General features: G+C 42.2%; 1 protein-coding gene across 1 annotated transcript; it reads left to right on the top strand.

Annotated features, from left to right (window-relative positions):
* Positions 1 to 1,832: 1,832 nt before the first annotated feature.
* slc26a2 (solute carrier family 26 member 2) lies at positions 1,833 to 10,081 on the top strand. The gene is made up of 4 exons (XM_027003556.2): positions 1,833 to 1,934; positions 5,321 to 5,929; positions 6,902 to 7,641; positions 7,862 to 10,081. Exons 2-4 carry the CDS (start codon positions 5,339 to 5,341, stop codon positions 8,634 to 8,636), a joined length of 2,106 nt encoding a protein of 701 aa, XP_026859357.2. The 5' UTR covers positions 1,833 to 1,934; positions 5,321 to 5,338; the 3' UTR covers positions 8,637 to 10,081.
* The last annotated feature ends 9,922 nt before the right edge of the window (positions 10,082 to 20,003 follow it).

The raw sequence follows: 20,003 nt of genomic DNA, 5'->3' as shown, positions 1-20,003 counted from the left end.
GCTCCCCAGCCCTGACTACAGTTCCCAGCATACACCTGTTAGCAGCCCCTTGGATGTTCCATTCAGCGTCACCAACCTCGTCAAACTCATGCCTGTCTACTTAAACCTGTTTGTTTAGCTTATCATTACGCAGTATTGCCATGTCAGGTTGATGCATACTGATCATGCTCTCTGCCTGCCTATTGGTTGTGCTTCGGTTTTTTGTCTCACTCTGATTTGCTCACATTATTGGACTTTTGGTGCTCCTCTTGTTGACACGCTTGTCGTCCTCCCGTGTTTTGTTTGCACTCTCTCTGGCTACTGACCTTCACATGTTTTATGACTATAGCTCTGGGTTATCCTCGTACAAATAGAACCAATTTGCTTATTCATATCTGCGAGTGTCTGTCTCTAATCTGTGCCGTAACAGAACAATTTTGTTACAATACAGCCAGTACGAATATAGTTAAACTCATTTTAGTTATATTAGTTATATTTTAGAATATTGAAATACTCAGTTTGAAAGTCAAAAAAGTCAGATTCCTGAGTGGTATTCATAATACACATTTGTAATGTCATAGAATAAGAATAAGAAACAGCTGAAACTGAGAGAGCATACAATAATACATGTTTAAAGGAACACCAGTTATTCTTAAGTTATTAATTAATGATTAATATTTAAATATAGTTTTAACACTGACACTTTAAACCCAGTTGTGCACCATGAAGGAGGCTCTGATGTCATGAGTGGAGGATAGTGAAAAGAGCACCATTGCTGAAAAGTATAAGACTTCTTTGCCAAAATAAAAGCCAAAAAGTGAAACTTTTAAATTTAATTAAACAACGTTGTAAATGTAAACAAGACAAGCTGTGATCATTCACAGTTATATTGTTCTGACTACTGACTCTACAACAAATATTTTTTGTTGTTTTGATTATAGAATCTATCCATTGAACTAGTTTAAAAATAAGCTTCATTTATGAGCTAGGTATGTTAATCCATCCTTAGTTTAATAAATCTGACTTTTCATGAAAACTTTGCATAATTTGGAACACATCTTAGACAAGTCAACATCTAAGTCATTTGCATGATTTGGAACACATCTTAGACAAGTCAACATCTAAGTCATTTGCATGATTTGGAACACATCTTAGATAAATTAATACATGTAAAAGAGGAATTCTGATATGTAGTTTTACGGAAAACGTTGCTGGGACATAAAGTTTGGAATGGTGGAATGGCACTTTATAAAAAGACATATGTCCTTAATCAGAATTTAAACATAACTTTAAAGAATATGGCTTTAAATATTATATATATATATATATAGATTTCTGACAGTTGGATCTGAAAACTGATCAAAATGTTCCTTATGATTAGGATAAAATTCTAATAAAAATGTTTTTATAGGAAAAAAAAAAGATTTTTGAATTACTTTGCAGGTGAGTGGATTAGTGGGGCTGGCAAATATAATAAAATAAAGAAAATTTGAAAAGAATTTGGACAACTAAGGGCATCTTTAAATAGACAAATAGTAACAGAAATAGGACTTGTCATTTTATTTGTATAGTCTCTATTTAAATTATTGTAGCTAGGAAATAAAGTTTTGTGCTGGCCTTTTATCAATAATGTCATAGCCAGGATTCATAGACTTTACAGAATTTTTAATGAATATTTTAAAATAAATTACAACATTTGTCACTGTACGTTTTGGTTCTCCCTTTTGAAATTGAAAGTACAATGAAAGAATTGTTAATTGGGACTTTTATTTTGACAGATATTGATTCGTAATTGTGGCCAAGCATTGCGAGAATCTCATGTTCATGAGACGGCTCTAAGTCTGCTGGCGGCGTGTACAGTGGTCCACTGTCTCCTATAGGCACTCAACCGACGCGTTTGATGGTGTCTGTGGTTTGAATGCCGAGGGTACTAGTGACTTTGTAGACATTAAGAGGTGAGTGGCAGCCAAACTTTCAGAACTCTAGGCAACTTACTGTGTATTCCTGGTTTAATTCCGCTTTCTTTGGTGACGTGTAAACTAACATAACGTTAACTACAGATGAAACTTCTCATTAGTAGTCCTCATTCATGAAGCGGGAACGTTTGGGCACGACAACTTTAAGCCAGTTTATTTCGGATGTCTCGTTATTTTGTAATTTCCTGATTCTGCATGTTGTAGCGTTTTAAATTTTAAATGAAATGATTTTTTTTTTTACAGGTATACATATTATACCCTTCACCTGTAAACTTTTGCGTTTTTAACTTTTTTTTAACTTTCCCAACAATTTTGTTTATTTTATCGCTTTTTGCACGCTTCAAATTCAAAATACAAGGAAAACATGGAAACCCTCACTCAAGCAAATTCGCAAAAGGTTATTGCTGCTTAAGTGATTTTCTTTTATGTATTGTGTGTGTTTCTGTTAATGCTCTGTGCCATTCTAAAATGAATGCGTAAGCTGCTTTTCTTGCTTTAAGTGCTTAGTCACGTGATGATCAGATGACCAAAACTACCACAGACATAAATTCAGATACGGTCTGTACACATGCGCACATACATTTCCACAATATCAAGGAAAATGCTTCAAAAGAGGGCAGAGGCTAATTATCTAATGCAAAAAAGTGTACGGTTCAACTCCTCAGTCGTCCCTGCTGTTGCCATGGTATCTAAAGTAGGAATCCAGAAAGCTTCCCATTTAAAAATCTTGTAGATTTCCCACCCGTTCTTACAGGTGTAACACAATATGACTATGAAAATGCACTCAGGCTTGTTTATACACTACGCAAAACCCATGAGAGCTAAGACGCACCACCTGGTCTGCCAGTAGTGGCACGAATTGCTAACCTTACTGAAAATATCAATGTATGCGGATACAAAATTGCACTATTGGTGAAGTCAATTTCATCATATTTGAAAGACATCACATGCTTTCCGGATGTTTACACAACAGGTATTTTACAGAAAATAAGATGACTGAATTGAATAAAACGGGTGTACTGGGGACATTTGACGTCATGCTTTTTTTTTTTTGCTTTTTTTTTGTATTCTGTCATTTATTTATTTTTTTATATGGAAACATTCTAAAATTTTAAATTTTGCAAGGTAGAAGGAGTGTATGATGGACCACCCCCAAAGGAGAGGGCAGTGGGACAGAAGTTATTACTCTGGAGGATAAATGCGTTTTCTGTCTGCTATGCCAGGGAGCTGTCTCTTTGGTCTGACCACACATTTGTCACCTTGAAGATGGGTGTAGTTTCTGGCCTCTGCCTTCATTACAGGGAGTTGTAGCCACTGAAAAAGCTGTAACTGTGTCCCCCCTATTTGAATTCTGGTTTGTCTAGTAGCAAACCTGTAGGCTGTAAAGTGTAGGCTTCAGATTACAGACTTCTCATCAATGTCCCATTCATGAAGCACGAACATTTTTCTAGTAACACATTTAAGCCAGTCAATTTATTTTACCTGTCTCGTTATTTTGTAACTTTGATTCTGCATGTTGTCATTTAAAATTGGAATGAAATTAGATGAGCTAGGTGGAATGCCTTTATTTGTGATGTATACATGTGTACAGTACAATGAAATGCAGTCGTCACATAAAGCAGCTCTTTGTGAGCTTGGGTCAGCCATCGTATAGCACCCCTCAAGTCATGGGTTCAACAGTGGCTGCATGGCAGAGCCAGGATTTGAACCCACAACCTTCCAATTGACTAGGTTACCAGTAGGCTATCACTTTCCCACTTGGGGGACTTGGTAATACCAGGTCCAAAAATGTATATTAAAGTTGCTGGTTACATTTGTTGCACTATAATGTGAGTGTTCAGTTTAGTAATTGTCAGGAAAGGGAAATTGGGTTACAGTTATTCATACAATGCTCATTTCTTTATATCCTAAATGAATTATTTAATTACACAGGTGTACATCTCCCCAGATTGGCTGTGCCCACAATTTGCAGGCTTTACTTTCAATGTGGCTGTCTCACAAGAAATCTAATCAGGAGTATTTGTGCTACCAGCACATTATGTCCTTTTAAAAAATGAATTTCTCTAATTTCCATCCATTTCCTTTATTCTCTAATGAATTGAATTGTGGTTTAACTGAAAATTTACAGGGTACTATGCAAGGTACAATTTAACATATTCATTAGTCAAAAGCTTGCGGAAAAGTGCAGAGTCAAGCCCGTCCTGGAGCGGTGTCACGGGAGCACTGCCACAGAGCACTCTTTGTTGCTGTTAGAGGGAGTGGGCCCACTGCTGTTGACTGAGGATCCTGCCTTAGCTGCTCTATAGGAGGAAAAGAATCTGGAGAAACCGTGTGTGGTCGTACGTTTGCGAGCGGTCCAGCTGCAGCGTCCGTGCGGCGTAGGCCGCAGTCTTAACCCCTTTGCCAAAGCATGCTTTAATGCTTGTATATGACATTAAACTAGGGTTTACTTTAATCGAACATCATGCTGTTGTTTCAGTAACAATCTACCACAATAAAGTAGGCTGTAGTGAAACGTGTTGCACCAAGGCCAATATATTGTTTCATGTATGTCCGGAGACATGTCAGTATGCCACGCGTTTTTGCAAAAAAGATCGTTCGTTGCTTTTTCTATTCAGCATAACGTTGCTGTCATGTTTACAAGTTGGGCTGTATAAACGTACTGACTTTTTAAATTAGTCTTAATGCTGCTTAATAAATTGACATTGTCATGGGCAGCAAATAGGGGAACCACACGGAGTGGAAAAGTAGGTATTGGTGTCATTACATTTCACCATCAATCTAAAATAAGTAATGGACTTCTCATTTTAGCTTATTGAGCTTCTGTTCAGGAAGAGCTTTTTCTCTGACTAGAATTTTCTTTTTTTAAATTTGTTAGGATTGAGAAAGGTTTGGTAATTCATCAAGCAATGCGTGAAATTATGAAAAATGATTTCACATTACAGGTGGAGCTATAGTAGTGATGATGGGCTGTTGTATTTACTTAGACATATAAAATTGTTTTTTGTTTAGTATTTGAGTCTCAGATGTCAGCTCAAAAGCACCTAGCTGTTTGACCCTTATAAAGTCATTTGAAGCATGTTGAGATAAAGTATGATCAATGATTCACAGATCGTGGTGCTGCGTAGCAAATATTTAATGTCTCAGGCTTGCCCTAATGAATGATTGGACCTTGATAAAATGCTTATCTTTGCATTAAAAGTCAATATTTACATTCTCATTTCCCACAGACCCAAATGCACACCTGCCTACTACTTTGTCTTGGCATCTTAATTTTGTCAAACCGATGTTTAATGTTCAAGGTTGCGGCCCATGCAATACGATCCTCGTTAACCTTATTAAAAGATGTTCCCATCTGTGCCTAGTGCTCTAAGGATCCCAGCATGCCTGGCGGTGGGAGTAATGTTGCTGCCAGAGCACCTGGACCTGAAGGGGACCTTCACGTTCCCCTCATCCTGGAGGAGCGTGGGAAAGAGGAGGAGCCCCTGAAGGTGGTGCTGGGCCGCAAGCTGAAGAAGCGTTGCTCCTGGAGCCCGGCTCGGGCTGCGGCGCTGCTCCTCGACTCCGTCCCCATCCTGAAGTGGCTGCCCCAGTACCGGATCAAGGACTGGCTCTTGGGGGACGTGATGTCGGGCGTGATCGTGGGCATTCTGCTAGCGCCCCAGTCCATTGCTTACTCTCTACTGGCGGCCCAGGACCCCATCTACGGCCTCTACACGTCTTTCTTCTCCTGCATCATCTACACATTCATGGGCACGTCCCGGCACATCTCGGTGGGCATCTTTGGGGTGCTGTGTCTGCTGGTGGGCCAGGTGGTGGAACGGGAGCTGGCCGTGGCCGGATACGTCACGGACGTGCAAGGCAATCGGACCGGACTGGGCAGCCTGGAAAATGGGACCTTCCCCGACTGTGACCGCAGCTGCTATGCCATTATCGTGGGATCCACTGTTACCTTCACAGCAGGAGTCTACCAGGTACGTCCCTGCCTACAGGGTCCAAAGTGCATAAACTTGACTAGAATGGAAATACTTTTCTTTCCTTTTTTTAGGAGTATTTTATGCCAAATAATTTATGGTCAAACAGACAGTAACGGATGACTTTTAGATGCAGCTACTCTATAGCTATACCTAATGGCTGCCATCCATTTTGTAGTCAGTTATAACTTGTAATCTACACCACTGTTGTCATCTGAAGTCAGCTGTCTGACTTTGTGCTGTGTCCACGGGGTTGTTACTGGCATGTTTCTTGAGCGATCATTCAACTAACTTGCAGAGAACTGACAAAAACATTGAGTAGCCATAGAGCTATAAAGTAGATGTACGTAATAATAAGTGATAAATATAATCTTGGTCAGTATAATCACACCAGAGACTTAATTAGACGCACCTCCCTTATACCTACACTCCCTGGACACTTAATTAGGTTGATTTTGTGTTTTTTAATGCCTTTGTAAGTGTGTAACTACAGGTTGCAGCCTGCACACAGGGCTCAGCAGCTGCTCTCACTGCTCAGTTTCTGATCATTAACGTGGACATGGTAGTGGCATGGCTGTGGGTGTTGGCTGGGTTGGTACATGTTTATCAGGCACAGTAATACTGTGTGCGGGCGTGCGTGCGTGTTGGGTTTTTTTTTTTTTTCTTTTCCATTTTCAACATGCATCAGTGCCCCTGCTGAGAGTGTGGCCAACCTCTCACATATCCAGCCAGCAACAGTCTTTTGATTAGAAACTGACCAGAGATAAAGGGTTGGGTGATTCCTAGCATAAGTTGTGCATAGCAACAGAAGGGCCACAGACTAACTGTACACCCACAAGGTGATGTGCGTCATTGAGTGTAGAGGTCCTTACAAGTGTGGTGTCAAACCGGTGATCCTGTGGTTGATCAAAATTTGATCTCAGGGAAGTAAAAGAGCTTTTTTCTTTCTTTTCTTCTTTCCTGCGGTTTCAGGTGCTAATGGGTCTCCTCCAGGTTGGCTTTGTCTCGGTCTTCCTCTCTGACTCTCTGCTGAGTGGTTTTGCAACTGGCGCCTCTCTTACCATCCTTACCTCCCAGCTAAAGTACCTTCTGGGCCTGAAACTGCCTCGCACCCAGGGCTGGGGCTCGCTGATCAAAACCTGGATCGGCCTGCTCGGCAGCCTGGACCAAACCAACATGTGTGACCTCATCACCAGCGTGCTGTGCCTGCTTGTGCTCGTACCCACCAAAGAGCTGAACGAGCGCTTCAAATCCAAGCTCAAAGCACCCATACCCTTCGAACTCTTCGTGGTCATCGCCACTACCCTGGCCTCGCACTTCGGCCACTTCAAGGAGCAGTACGGCTCCGAGGTGTCTGGCCACATCCCCACGGGCTTCATGCCCCCCCAGCTCCCCGCTTGGTCGCTCATCCCCAGGATTGCGCTCGACGCCTTCTCCATAGCCATCGTCGGCTTCGCCATCACCGTGTCGCTATCCGAGATGTTTGCCAAGAAGCACGGCTACGTGGTCGACCCCAACCAGGAGATGTACGCCATCGGCTTCTGCAACATCATCCCGTCTTTTTTCCGCTGCTTCGTCACCAGCGCCGCCCTCACCAAGACCCTGGTGAAGGAGTCGACTGGCTGCCAGACGCAGCTCTCCAGCCTGGTGACGGCACTCGTGCTGCTGCTCATTCTCCTCGTCATCGCGCCGTTCTTCTACTCTCTCCAGAAGTGCGTAAAGGCTGCAGTATAAACGAGTGTGGACGAAAGTAAAGAGGAAAGGAACACTTAATTTTTAAGCAGTCGTGACTTATTAAAAACAAAACATGAGCTTTTTTAAATGGTAGATTGTAAGAGAACTCATGAACTTTAATGTTCCTAAGATTTTGACGATGGTTTCAGCTTTTCGTGTCTTATGCACGTCCTCTGCTGTCTGTCTCCTGTATGTCAGATGTGTCCTGGCCGTCATCATCATGGTGAACCTGCGCGGGGCGCTGCGCAAGTTCTGCGACGTTCCCCGAATGTGGCGCGCCAACCGCGTGGACGCTGGCGTCTGGCTGCTGACCATGGCTACGTCGGCACTGGTGAACACGGAGCTGGGCCTGCTTCTGGGCGTGCTGGCCAGCGCCTTCTGTGTGTTGGCACGCACGCAGCGAGCCCAGACCCTCCAGCTGGGCCAGAGCGGGGATCGCGACGTCTTTAAGGAGCTGACGGCGTACAAGGGCCTCCAGACGCTGCCCGGTGTGGCCGCGTTCCGCTACGAGGCCCCCATCTACTACGCCAACCAGACCCTGTTTAAGAAATCCCTGTACCGTAACACGGGCCTGGACCCGGTGAAGGAGAGAGCCCGTCGCAAGAGGCTGGAGAGGGGCAAGAAGCAGGAAGAGGAGAGGAAAGGGGCGGAGCAAAGCCCCGAGGCGTCCAGCGGCAACTTCCTGCCCCACGCTCTCCCCTTCCACACGCTGATCATAGACTGCGGCCCCGTGCTGTTTTTGGACACGGCGGGGGTTGCCGCTCTGAAAGAGGTGCGCAAGGACTTTCAGGAGTTCGGTGTGCAGTTGCTGCTGGCTCAGTGCAACACCTCGACCATCGATTCCCTGCGCAGAGGTGGCTACTACGACCCAGAGACAGGAAACGTAGAGAGAATTTTTCACACTGTCGGTGATGCTGTCCGTTACGGCCAAAGCTTGCTGTCACAGAATGGTGACTGTGACACTTCTTTCTAAAATATTGTTTCAGCTCCACTTTTACTACAATTGAGCAGTCAAGCATTTGTCTCTTGCCATGATGTCAGGTTTTTCTATATTAGAGTCTGGTATTTTGCTCAATTCAGTCTTGTTGTGACCAGTGGAGAGTTGTAGTCTGCAATTGTAGTGCCTTTTTCAGCTCCGTAAAAATGGGAGTTCGCCAAAGATACAAAGATCAGAAGAATGATTGCTGTCAAAATCAATTATTTTTATGTCTTGTGCAGCACTTTAAATTGTGTAGGGGTTTTAAAATAATGCTCCTTTAAATCGATGTGCGTCTCAGGGCGTGTCCTTGTTTTTTGCTGGACAAGCAAACCAAGAAAAGACGTTTACTGATCTTCAGGGGAAGAAGATTTTTTTCTATATATTGAAAAGATATCCACCCAGTTTAAGGCCTATTATGCAATATTGGCCATATTTTAATAACTTAATAACACAGTTTTATGAGTTACTTATAAATGACAAACATCCCTCTGCTGCAGCCAGCCTGGGAAACGGCTAAACAACTGTGAATCTCCTTTAGTGGCAGTTGTACAACACTGTATACAAGTTCAGTGTCGCACCATATGTTTACTGCAGAGGCAGACGCAGCAGGGGAGAGGGAGGGGCTTAAGTCCGTTAAAGATGTCCACGGACAAACAAACACACAATCAATCAAACAAACAGTTGTTGGAAATGGCATGCAAGCACTTGTTTTTATTTGTGAAAGATGTTTAAATTGATGTGCGTTGGTTATTCATTAGGTCTTTATACATGGCTAGGATGAAGATTAGGTAACGTTTTTGTTTTTTTTTCCAAGTGGAAATCTAGCCAATTCCAAAGAGTTCACGAACTTGTCCTAAGTGCTGTACATTTTTTCAAGGTCCACACTGTTATGAGGGCATGCAATTTAAAGCCATATTGCAAACACTATGTGGTTTGCGTGAAAAGCTCTTTCACCTCGATGCCTTGTTTACGGTCCTATTTCTAGAGGTTATACCCTTTTGTCAAATAGTTGTTGAATATATTTTTTCTTCCTTTATTGCATACTGCTATTTTTTTTTTTTTTTTTTTTTTTTTACATAGCATTACGAGCTATCATAGGGAAAATGTATAGGCTTTAAATGTTTCATTCCATATTTATTTATTTGATATCAGTCTTATTTATTAGTGGAGTTAATGATTTGTCAAATATTTAATTTTTATCCTTTATTTTAGTAAGAGTTTTGTCTGACATTTAATTTTCAAAATATTTTAGCACTGTAGTTGGTGGTAAATTGTTAGAGGGTTTTTTTTTTTGTTTTTTTTCCTCCCACTTTATCTGTAACATGCAGATATTCAAACAATTCAAAAAGTATATATGTGTACATTTCTGCTTTTCTAATCACATTTTGGATTGTTAAAATCTACATTTTCAGAAAATAAACAAACACACTGGCTGCAAACTTTGGTTGTTCTCATGAAGCAAATCTTTACGACCGTGGGGACACTGAATCATCCTGTGCAATTTAATTCCATTCCACGAAAGATAAAAATGTTGCCTGGGCAGATTTTCAGCATGTGAGACGGAAACAGTTTGTGAAACGGATCCCAGATCGTGCACTCGTTTCGTAGCACAGCATTCCCTCGCGGCAGGAAGCCGGGCCCATCTTTCTGGGTGGGGCTCTGAATGCCGAAGAGCCCAAATATAGTTTATTACTGCCCTTCTGTGGAAATCCTTCTGGCTCGTCACCGAGAGGCGCTGTTGGGGCGGACTGTCTTTCTGGGATTTCACTGGCCGCTGTGTTGAGATTAAATTGGCTGGGTTGCATATTAAAATGACTAGCTATGTTAACGTTAATATATAATTTATAATAAACTATTTTGTTGTTTACATTAATCAGTCGACTAGTCAATTGTATTAGTAGAAGATTGAGGGTGATGAATGTATGAAGAAAATTAAACACTAAGGAGTGATTGGAAAGGTGCTACTCGTGATTCCTGCACTTTCCTTAACTGCTCTCTGTATGCTTAATTGGAAAGAGGAGAACACGACTGAATTTTCCTTGGTGAAGGTGTGTACTCCCAGAAGGATATTTTTTTTGTTTGTTTACACCAACAACAACTGAGCAATGGCGCTACAACCAGGCTCGTATGCGCAGTAGGAGTCTAGTGGGCATGTGTTTGGTGTTTGGAAGAGTCATTTTCAGTGCCTTAGAAAAACGCTTCGAGCCAAGAAGCCCCCAATTCGTCATCGCTGCAGCAGCTGTTCTGCACAGCTACCTGAAAGGGCATGGATGCCTAATCCCCCACCAGGAGAGGATGAGATCCAGATGTACCACCATGTACAGTTGACCCCAGAGAAGGACTGGCATATGGAGATGCTTTTGCGTTGTGCCACCGTGAGTAGATATTCTCAACACTATCCAACCTTTTCATCTTCTCTTCAGATCATCTACATCTTCACACAGTCATTTTATTTTAAAAGTGACTGTGTACATTTCGTCTGGCGCATTACAGATGCATCCATCATATCCAACATGGTCATTTGTTTTGTAGGTATTGCTGTGGCATTTGATGCATCTGCATCTCTCTCTCTCTCTCTCCCCTTTATCCTCATGTCCAGTTTTACTTGCAGTGTCTTTCGTGCTCCTCCTTTGATTTAACTGGTGTTCATGAAATTCAACTGGCAGCCTTGCATGAATAGCCAGTCTTCCGCTGTGACCAGTAGGCCCACTGGCAGACGCTGCCGCCCTTGCTTGTGAGAATGTGGAGGGTAAACCGCATTGTAACTCTTCAGTTCTGTCCATATGACCACCTCCTCGAAACCAGAACAGTGCAGATAAATGCAGATCTCCACATCAGATGAAACGGACACAAACACTGTTTTAAAGGTGAAAAGAATTCATTTACCTAAAGTAGTTGTGTGAGATCCATCATCTGGTATGTTCCGAGGTTGCCTGATCTCCGTCATTCCTGTCCGTAACTGTGTATTTGTTTGCAGGTCCAGTCTCGTACCAGCAATCTTTGAGTCTTATTTTTATATTCTTCCCCAACACCTCTGCATCAACTCACCTCCATGACGACTAACGTCAACTCAGTGATTTCACAAGAAAGAGAACGCTGATGAAGCTGATATTTCCTACCTGTAGTTGTATTGTTGTAGATGTGTGTTAATTTACACTGAATTCATTACAAATAGATTTCCAGGCTTTTGTCTGTATGGCTTATTGTGTATTGTTTATCTTCAGTAATGGGATGTCTTGAAAGTATTTGCTTTAAAGAAGATTTCTCATGCTCAGTAAAGTTTTTTGATCGCAGTTTATTCTCTGCTGCCATGGTCATCCTTACATTTGCTTCTCCAGTACAATACAAATTTAGGCATTCCATGTTTTATAGGCATTTTTGCTCCAGATAATTCAGACTAACACAGGTGGATTCAATTAAGATTGTTTGTTTACTTTAGTTCAGGACTCTGTAGTACAGATGTTGATAATCAGTAGTTGATCTGTGTTCCCGAAAGTTCTTTTTTAAGGACATGATTAACTATCCCAGATTAAGTTAAACCGTGTCTGGAAATCCTCTCCTGAGACTATGGTTTCTGAGACGCATCTTAAATTTGGTCCCAAAACACATCATCACCAGTAATTTCAGTCTTAGTCTACTGTAGGATTTATCACGTGTACGAAGGTGAAATTACCATAAAATCACCACCAGAGAGCAGCATTGTCAAAATGAGGACAAAGTGACTTTCATTGCAAACAGATGGACGTTTTCTCAGTGTCACAGCGCTTCATATTTGCGCATTTGTGCTACATGTCATGCTACATATGAGAACTGTCCAAAGATTTCGCAGGTAATAATTCTGGTGACAGATCTTATAGATTGGAATCCCTGGGGCAAGACAAGCCTGTCCTCTAGAGTCATGTCGAGCAGGCGTTTAGGCTCTGACTACATATCTGTACCTTAAATTGCCTTTAAAGATCATCTTCTGTCAAGAGAAATTATCTTCTCACCTCCTTCCAAGTCTTGACTCCAAGAGTTTTAAAAGTGTTGAAAGAGCAGCGCTCTCTCTCTCTCTCTCTCGCTTTCCCCTGCTTTGTAAATCGGTTTCACCTTATGTAGCCAAAAAAGCAACAGCTTCCATAAATACATTCAAGCACTTCAAGATCGGTCTGACCTCTGATTGCTACCCACCGTAAAGTTCTGACTATTGACCTAAATCCACTTTAGGTTCACAGTTACACTTTTTATCTACAGCACAAAAACCTGACATGGTAGCTAATTAGCCTACGGTGCAGGAAGAGGTGATAGCGTGTCACTTGAAGTCCAGACAGCCATGTTGCTGGCAGTTGAGTTTGAAGCCACTAGGAGTGATTGGCACACAATGAGCTGTCGCACCTCACGCTGTATATAAATACAGGTCACGGACGTGCACAGTATGAGCAGTATTTCATGAAGAGGCCCGCCAGCTGTGTAATTTGAATTGCCCTGCTGCACCCATGTGTAGGCGTGGCAGCATGTTATTTCATTCGAGCGTCCTAAGACAGTGGTCGTCAGCCTTCAACATCTATACAGCCCCCCTCGCTCCCAGGTGGTGGAACACAAGTGCTATTTTCAATCCCTAATTTGCTCTTATATAACCCCCCTCATCGCCTCCGATCGGTGTGTGCTGAAGAGAGATGGAGAAGGGGATAACAAAATGAACATGAAGGAAAAGTTCCATTTTCCCAGTGATTTTAGAGCGCAGCGTGTGGCTCGTCTGAGAATAATGAAGCGTCCTGCGGTTTCAGGCATGCTTGCGTTGCTGCTGCGGTATACCTTTGCGTTAAGGTTGCTTCCTGCTCCATGGGAGCTGTAGTGCCACAGCTCTGCACTGGCGTTCGTTTATCTCACCTATGTGCACCGCGGGGCTCTGTGCTGTGTACGGGGGGGGGGAGGCTGGCGTCTAAGGCCATTCTTCATTTGCATCGCAGTTACACACCATTTGTACATTCCGCCTAGCAGGAGCGGCGTTTAAAATGGTCAGGGCGCTTTGGGGGCGTGCCGCCTTTGATTTATATTCAGGCAACGGCGTCGTGCCATACAGTGGCTAGGGGACTCCTCGCCGGGCTTGGCTCTGCTGCCGGGGCAACACCAGCACAGCGAGCGGAGATGTGCCATCCGCCGCCTTCGTTGGTCACCTCCCTCATCTCCGTCGCCCTCTTGGCAAAAGGGAGTGTGACCCAGGCGGGTCCCCAAGCAGGCTCCCAGCAGCTGCTGCTCTTCTAACTGTGTGACGGCTGTGCTGTGTTGCACAGTTCCCCGGCCCAGGCCCTGTGACTGGGGACACTCTCTGCCAGTGATCCCAGCGGTGAGGGCTGGTTGATGAGCTGGCTTTGTTTGGCCAACGCAAGGTCGTTGCCATTGCGTCCCGACTGGCCTACTCCACCATCTGTTTCTGTGCACTCCTCAAAGCGCAACACAGATGAATCTGAGGGGTGACCTCTAACCCCTCTCGCTCTCTCTCTGCACCGCCCCCCTGGATTTTACATGGCCAGTAGGGTTTCCAGCTGGTCCATCTTAGACCAGAATGGAACAGCTGCTTAAAGAACAGTTATAGCTATTAATTGTGGAAACATGGAGGGTGATTAGAAAGAAATTGTATTTTTAAGCAAAGAAAGCGATAGGGACAGTTTTTAATAAAGATATAGCATTCAAATATAGAAATAAGACATATATCTACAGATAAAACTTGTCAAAATGATTTGAGTAGATTATATTTAATCATAATCTTTTGATTAAAAGTGTTATTACACTCACTTTACATTTGTTAAGAACTGTCTGAGCTCCCAAAGAAAGAGTCTTGCTCCATAACTTCCTTCTTTTGATATCAAATCCTGCTCATTTTTCAGAATAATCTTTGTAGGCCCCATTTTGATATAATCACCTTTCAGTGGATTATCCTGGATGTGGCTTTTCCTGTAACCAGAAGTGCGTAAAGTAGATTTATGTTTCTGCAAATCTTTACTAAAACCCAGAAGGAGTGCTTTCTGTATTTTGTATTGTGTCAGGAAAGAGAAATTGATTTTATCAGAGTGGTAGTGATCCAGCTGCTGAGCACATCACATTTATTCCTGGAAAAATCATCCATCCAGATCTACTAACACCACAGTTAGTGCAATGATTTGGTCAGTGACTAAATAGCTCTATGTTTTAGCCACTATCAGCTGTGCAAAGATCTTACTGAGCCTTGTGCTTGATGAATTTACTGGTACTCAGGAAACCTGTTTCATCGATAAATGGTTACTTTAGAATTATATATATATATAATCACTTTCCCCCTGGATATTTTAATATTTTTTAAACATCTAAGCAATTATGGGAAGTACAATATGTTGTCAGGTAAACACAGATTTCAGCTACTTTTGTTTACCAAACATCAATCTTTGTCATTCATTGTTCTTGCTTACCAATGGTTTGGCTAATTCCTGCTTTCATTTCAGCATAGTTTTAGGCCTGCACAGTGTGTATCTGCATTTCTGTGAGAGATGAACCAAACAGACAGACAAGAAAATCATATGATATGATATATTCAGTCCACAAGCTGCAGACATTAGTCCTCTCATGAAAAAAGGCCCACATCACTTAAAATATTGGGTGAGTCATATCAGTGTCCGATAGTTTGAAAGCGGTCTAGTGTGGCAGCATTATTTAGTATTTTTCAGCGCCTCACCGGTTCATCAATGTCGCATCCTGTGAAACGAATCAGTCATCTCAACAGGTGGTCTGGGCTGCCGCCGTGAGAACAACCTTCTGAAAGAACACAGCAGCCTGCAGTTTTGATCCACAAATAAGCACAGAACATGCTCTCTGCCCTGTGTCTCTCAGGCCAGATGAAGATAATAGGATGACAAATTTCATGTTCATTCTTCCCAATATATCTGTTTTGATCTACAGGGCCTGAACATTTTGAGCAAATATCTTCATACTGAGAGTTTTGCTGGGAAATCTCACCAATAATGATGCTTTCATGGGATGACTCAATCTGCTGCAAAGGAATGAACGTTTAAAAGAGGCTTAATTATAGTCAAACTAAAAAATATTGAACAGACCAATAACTTTAGAGTCTAGGATATTACAACAACCTCTGCCCTGCACATTACTTTCAAAGAATGATTGTCTCAGGTGTAATAGAACAATCAACTAGACTTGTCTTTTAAATTCAAGGCGTCTTCCTTTGTCTGCAGATCATAATGAAGTCAGTCCTAGAATACTGTCCACACACACAAACAAATCCCCAAGTTAAATTACCATTATAGAAGAGATTGTTGTACATTCACTGGCTACGTTATTGGGTACAGTTAAGACTTTCACCCCTGGCATAAAGCATTCTCTACCCTATTCATCACTGGTCAGTTTTTGACTACAGGGCCATTACACACTGGATATTTTTCTATTATTTATTCACTCTTGACACAGAATTAACACTGACGTGGTAGTGACATGATTATGGATGTGGTGTTGCACTGAATTTGACAGGGACTGTAGTGTTGCTGGTATTTTTACATGTGTCAGTGTAACAGCCTGGGCTGATCAGAAATTAACCACGGAAGAAAGGCTACAGAATAGGTAAAACAAACTGTATGCGGCTGTAGCGGCTGTCCTGTGGTATTTCTAGTGGCTGGTGTGTTTGTTCACCGCAGGGGATTTTGTAGTGCATTAGTATTACTTTGGGTAAATTGATGTCCTTCTGCATAAAAATGAGGAAGTTATTCCAAGAGCACTTTCTAAAGGAAACTCTTATCTGACCAAAAGCAGGGGAAATCAAGCTAGGTCAGAAAGGTTGTGCTCTCGAGCGAATTGTTTTACTGCCCTCAGCAAGTGCACAATTCATTTATTGTAGTTATGGCAGTGTTATAATCCTTATTGAAAAGGTTTTATATTTTTATGACAATGTAAATTAATTTGCAGCTCTGGGGATCTCCAAGTCTTGATTTAAAATTTAACCATACCTGAATGAGTCAAGTTTTGCTGAAGTTATAAAAGTGACCTTTGCACAAATCTCTAAGGGAAATGATACAGGTACTGCATGTTTATTGCTGTAAATGTGCATTTGAAGGGGACTGAACACACGTGGTACTGCAGTGTGCTGTGAACCAGAAGAGCCAAGTATTCCATTTTAACACAATGTATTCTTCATGATTCCATTTCATTTTGTAAGTCAGTAGACTTATTATCATAAAGTACCAATAAAATGTTCTCCACTCCAATATACTGGTAATGCCATGTAATATGCATTATGTTAATGCATTTCTAACAGGTTTCTTATGTAAGATGCAAGCCGTGTATTTATCATGTATTTTTCATGACCTTTACTGTGATTATGAACGCAGCGGAATGAAGTCTAGTGTGGCTACCCGGCTACAGTCTGCAGGAGTCATCATTTAACAGACAGAGCATAAGGGAGTATCACACATCATGGCAGCAAAGTTTGGGCAAAGGTTACTGATAGCCTGGCACTCCTAGAAGAGTCATACTAACTTCTCCTGTATTAAAGCCTCATCAGACAAATGATGAGAAATATGTCTCCGCTCCCTGGCCACATCAGTAGATAACACATGTCTCATATGTGCCTTGTATAAGTATACAATTGCAACCTGTATCCCTGTTTTGTTGGTATGCAGGGTTCGTCAGCCATCCTTAACCCTGTTTATCACTGGTTAGTTTCTGACCATAGGGCACTTACTGGCTGCTAGCTGTTTTGGAAGCAAACCATTCTTAGCCGAGTGTTAACGCTGAGGTTGTCAACACATGTCATGTGGAATACAATAGGGATTCTGTGCTCAGAAACTGCCCATTGATGGAGGATGGCTAACGATTTCTGCATGGCAGGAATGTGCTGTAAAATACAATTTAGCGTGTCCTATGCGTTTGCAAACAGATACAACTAGTCCTCCACAGCTAACATTATACAGAACAAACATCATTTGATACCACACAGTTAACATTGCATAATGCTCTTCAGCACCTAATCACGGTCACAACTGTCCTATTGAGCCCCCTGCTGACTGAACAGTCTGAATGATTGAGGAATGTGGGCAGGAGCAATCCTTTTACACCTAAAATATGATATTCTACAGCAGCTTTTTAGCAGCAATAACTGATATCCAACCCAATCTCAGCATGGTTTTAGTAGTCTGAACAAATAGTTGAGCTACAATGGTTTTAATAAGATAGTCAGGCTCTAAGATGAGAATGTAATATATCTAAGAATATAAAAGGCATTTATACCAGGCCATTTCTGTGTTCCCTGAACTCTTGAATGTGCTGTTCATAAGAGTGTTTGACATGTATATAAAACCATCATGACAGCTGCAGAAAGACTTATTTCAACAGTTGTTTTCTACCATAAAGGTTACTTTGGCAATTGTAATTTTAAGTTGACAGAACACCTATCAAGTAACGTTATTTCCTGCTGACATAAGATTACGATGCTCTCATGATTTACATGTTCTGTCTGTGCATTAATTAAACCAGGCCATTGCGAGTTCAGACCACGTCATGCCCTTTGATCTATAATATGTGGCTGGACATTAATCTACCATCAGATAAGGCTTCGGTTGTGAATATGACACAAGGGAGCGTATCAAGCTGGCTCTTGCCAGGCCATCGTTGAAATGTATGAGTGCATTTTATAAACTGACCATCTCAGTGCTTTGCCCTCCTTAACCTTCAGCTCGCTCTGTGAATTGGCAGGTGTGGACCGGTCTAGTCAAAGCCCTACAGTCAGCTCAGCAATAATGAATGGCCTCCTCCAACCAGACTCATAGCTTGGCCAAAAGCAATTCTCTATTATAGTATTCTCCAGTCTTACCTTTTCTTGCTTTTCTTCAAGCAAGCAAACTAACTGCCATATGACCTCAAACATCATGACCACGGCATACGTCAGCACCCTTATTCGGTGATATGCGGCGTGGCCTTGCCCCGGAGCCTCCAATCCATCCCTGGAATCCCCCTGCAATAACAGTGCTGCAATAGGAAAGACACTTTTTGGCAGCATCGCGTTCTTGGGGTGCAATTAAATGGAGTTTGATCTGCTGTGACTGTTGGAAGGAATTGAGGGAACTCGGCCTTGCAGTCCACCCCCTACATCATGCTGTCAGTCATTTGCTATGTAAAGAATGATACCCTGCTCTGTTTTCACCCCAGGAGAATCCGAAGCTTTATGTTGCACACGCATGGATCCAAAGTAAACATTTTTGTACACTATTTAGTTGCTGGTAATTTTCCATCACATACACATCATTATACACATCAGTCTACTGGGAGTTTAACAATTTGCTTCCTAACGCAGATGGCTCGTTTCATTGGCCATCAGTGGCAAATTGTATCTTTGCTTCTTATTCAGAAAGTTTATTATTGCTGGAAAAATTCAGAGAAAGTGAAGGGCTCCTGTTAATGTATTAGCATGTTCTCATAGCATATTAAATAACTTGTAAGTTCTATAAATAATTAGCCTACTAGCTAGCTACTCCTAAATTATTTCCCCTGTACATGCACATTGTACCCTCTTTGTAAAGTACATTGTGGTGGATTGTGAGATTTCTTGAGTTCTGTGCACATGTCTTTTTCTGTAAGGCATGATTACAGAATAGCAGACTACCACTATATAGTGAACACTGTGGTTTTGGACATTGTTACTGGACGTAGATAGTATAGATAATGTCTGGACATGGACGCAGCTAACTTGTGACAGGTGTGCTCGCCATTATACTTCCATGTGCACCCATGAACCTCACAATGTTCCAAGACGAGACTGACAATCTCACGCCTTCACATATTGAGCAGTTAATTACTGACTTGCATCTGACCTGTCTGACACTGCATAGAAAGGCTGAATTAATTTAAAAACAGCACAGGTCATGCTTTTTCTCTCAAACATGCTGATTATTACTTCAAGAGAATGGTCACCCATGGAATGCCTTTTTAGACAGACATTTTGTTGTTGTCATAACAAACTAAAGATGAATTGGCTCTGCATCTCACCAGTCAGGGCAGTGACAGCTTGGGATGGTTTCCATGACAACTGGGGCTTCAGTGTAAGTGGGGGAAAAAAAAATTGTTCGGTTGGGAAAGGAGTACCGCGAGAGAGGCCGATAAGATCGGGTGAAGTATTCAGCAGAAGCGAGCGAGCATTCTCTCAGGTGATACCCTTTAGTAGGTCCAGGGGAGGGCAAGCAAAAGAGCCTCAAACTTCCCTCTGCAGTGAAGCCGCTATTCAACCGCACATCGTCCACTTCGCATGGCTGCAGGTCTTATCCATGACTTGCGCTGTGGCTACTGCTATCGGGACCCTCCAGAAGTGATCAGAGGCTCACTGCAGCAGAACATCCCAGGCAGGTTGGT

This window comes from Electrophorus electricus, chromosome 12 (genome assembly GCF_013358815.1).
Source record: "Electrophorus electricus isolate fEleEle1 chromosome 12, fEleEle1.pri, whole genome shotgun sequence".
Taxonomy (NCBI): Eukaryota; Metazoa; Chordata; class Actinopteri; order Gymnotiformes; family Gymnotidae; genus Electrophorus; species Electrophorus electricus.
This window is presented reverse-complemented; position numbering and strand designations above follow the sequence as displayed.

Excerpts from the sequence above, each read along its gene's own strand:
- slc26a2 (XM_027003556.2), top strand. The coding sequence starts at position 5,339 with ATGCCTGGCGGTGGGAGTAATGTTGCTGCCAGAGCACCTGGACCTGAA. Across the intron at positions 5,930-6,901 it reads TCACAGCAGGAGTCTACCAG|GTGCTAATGGGTCTCCTCCA; the intron begins GTACGTCCCTGC and ends CTGCGGTTTCAG. Across the intron at positions 7,642-7,861 it reads TTCTTCTACTCTCTCCAGAA|ATGTGTCCTGGCCGTCATCA; the intron begins GTGCGTAAAGGC and ends CCTGTATGTCAG.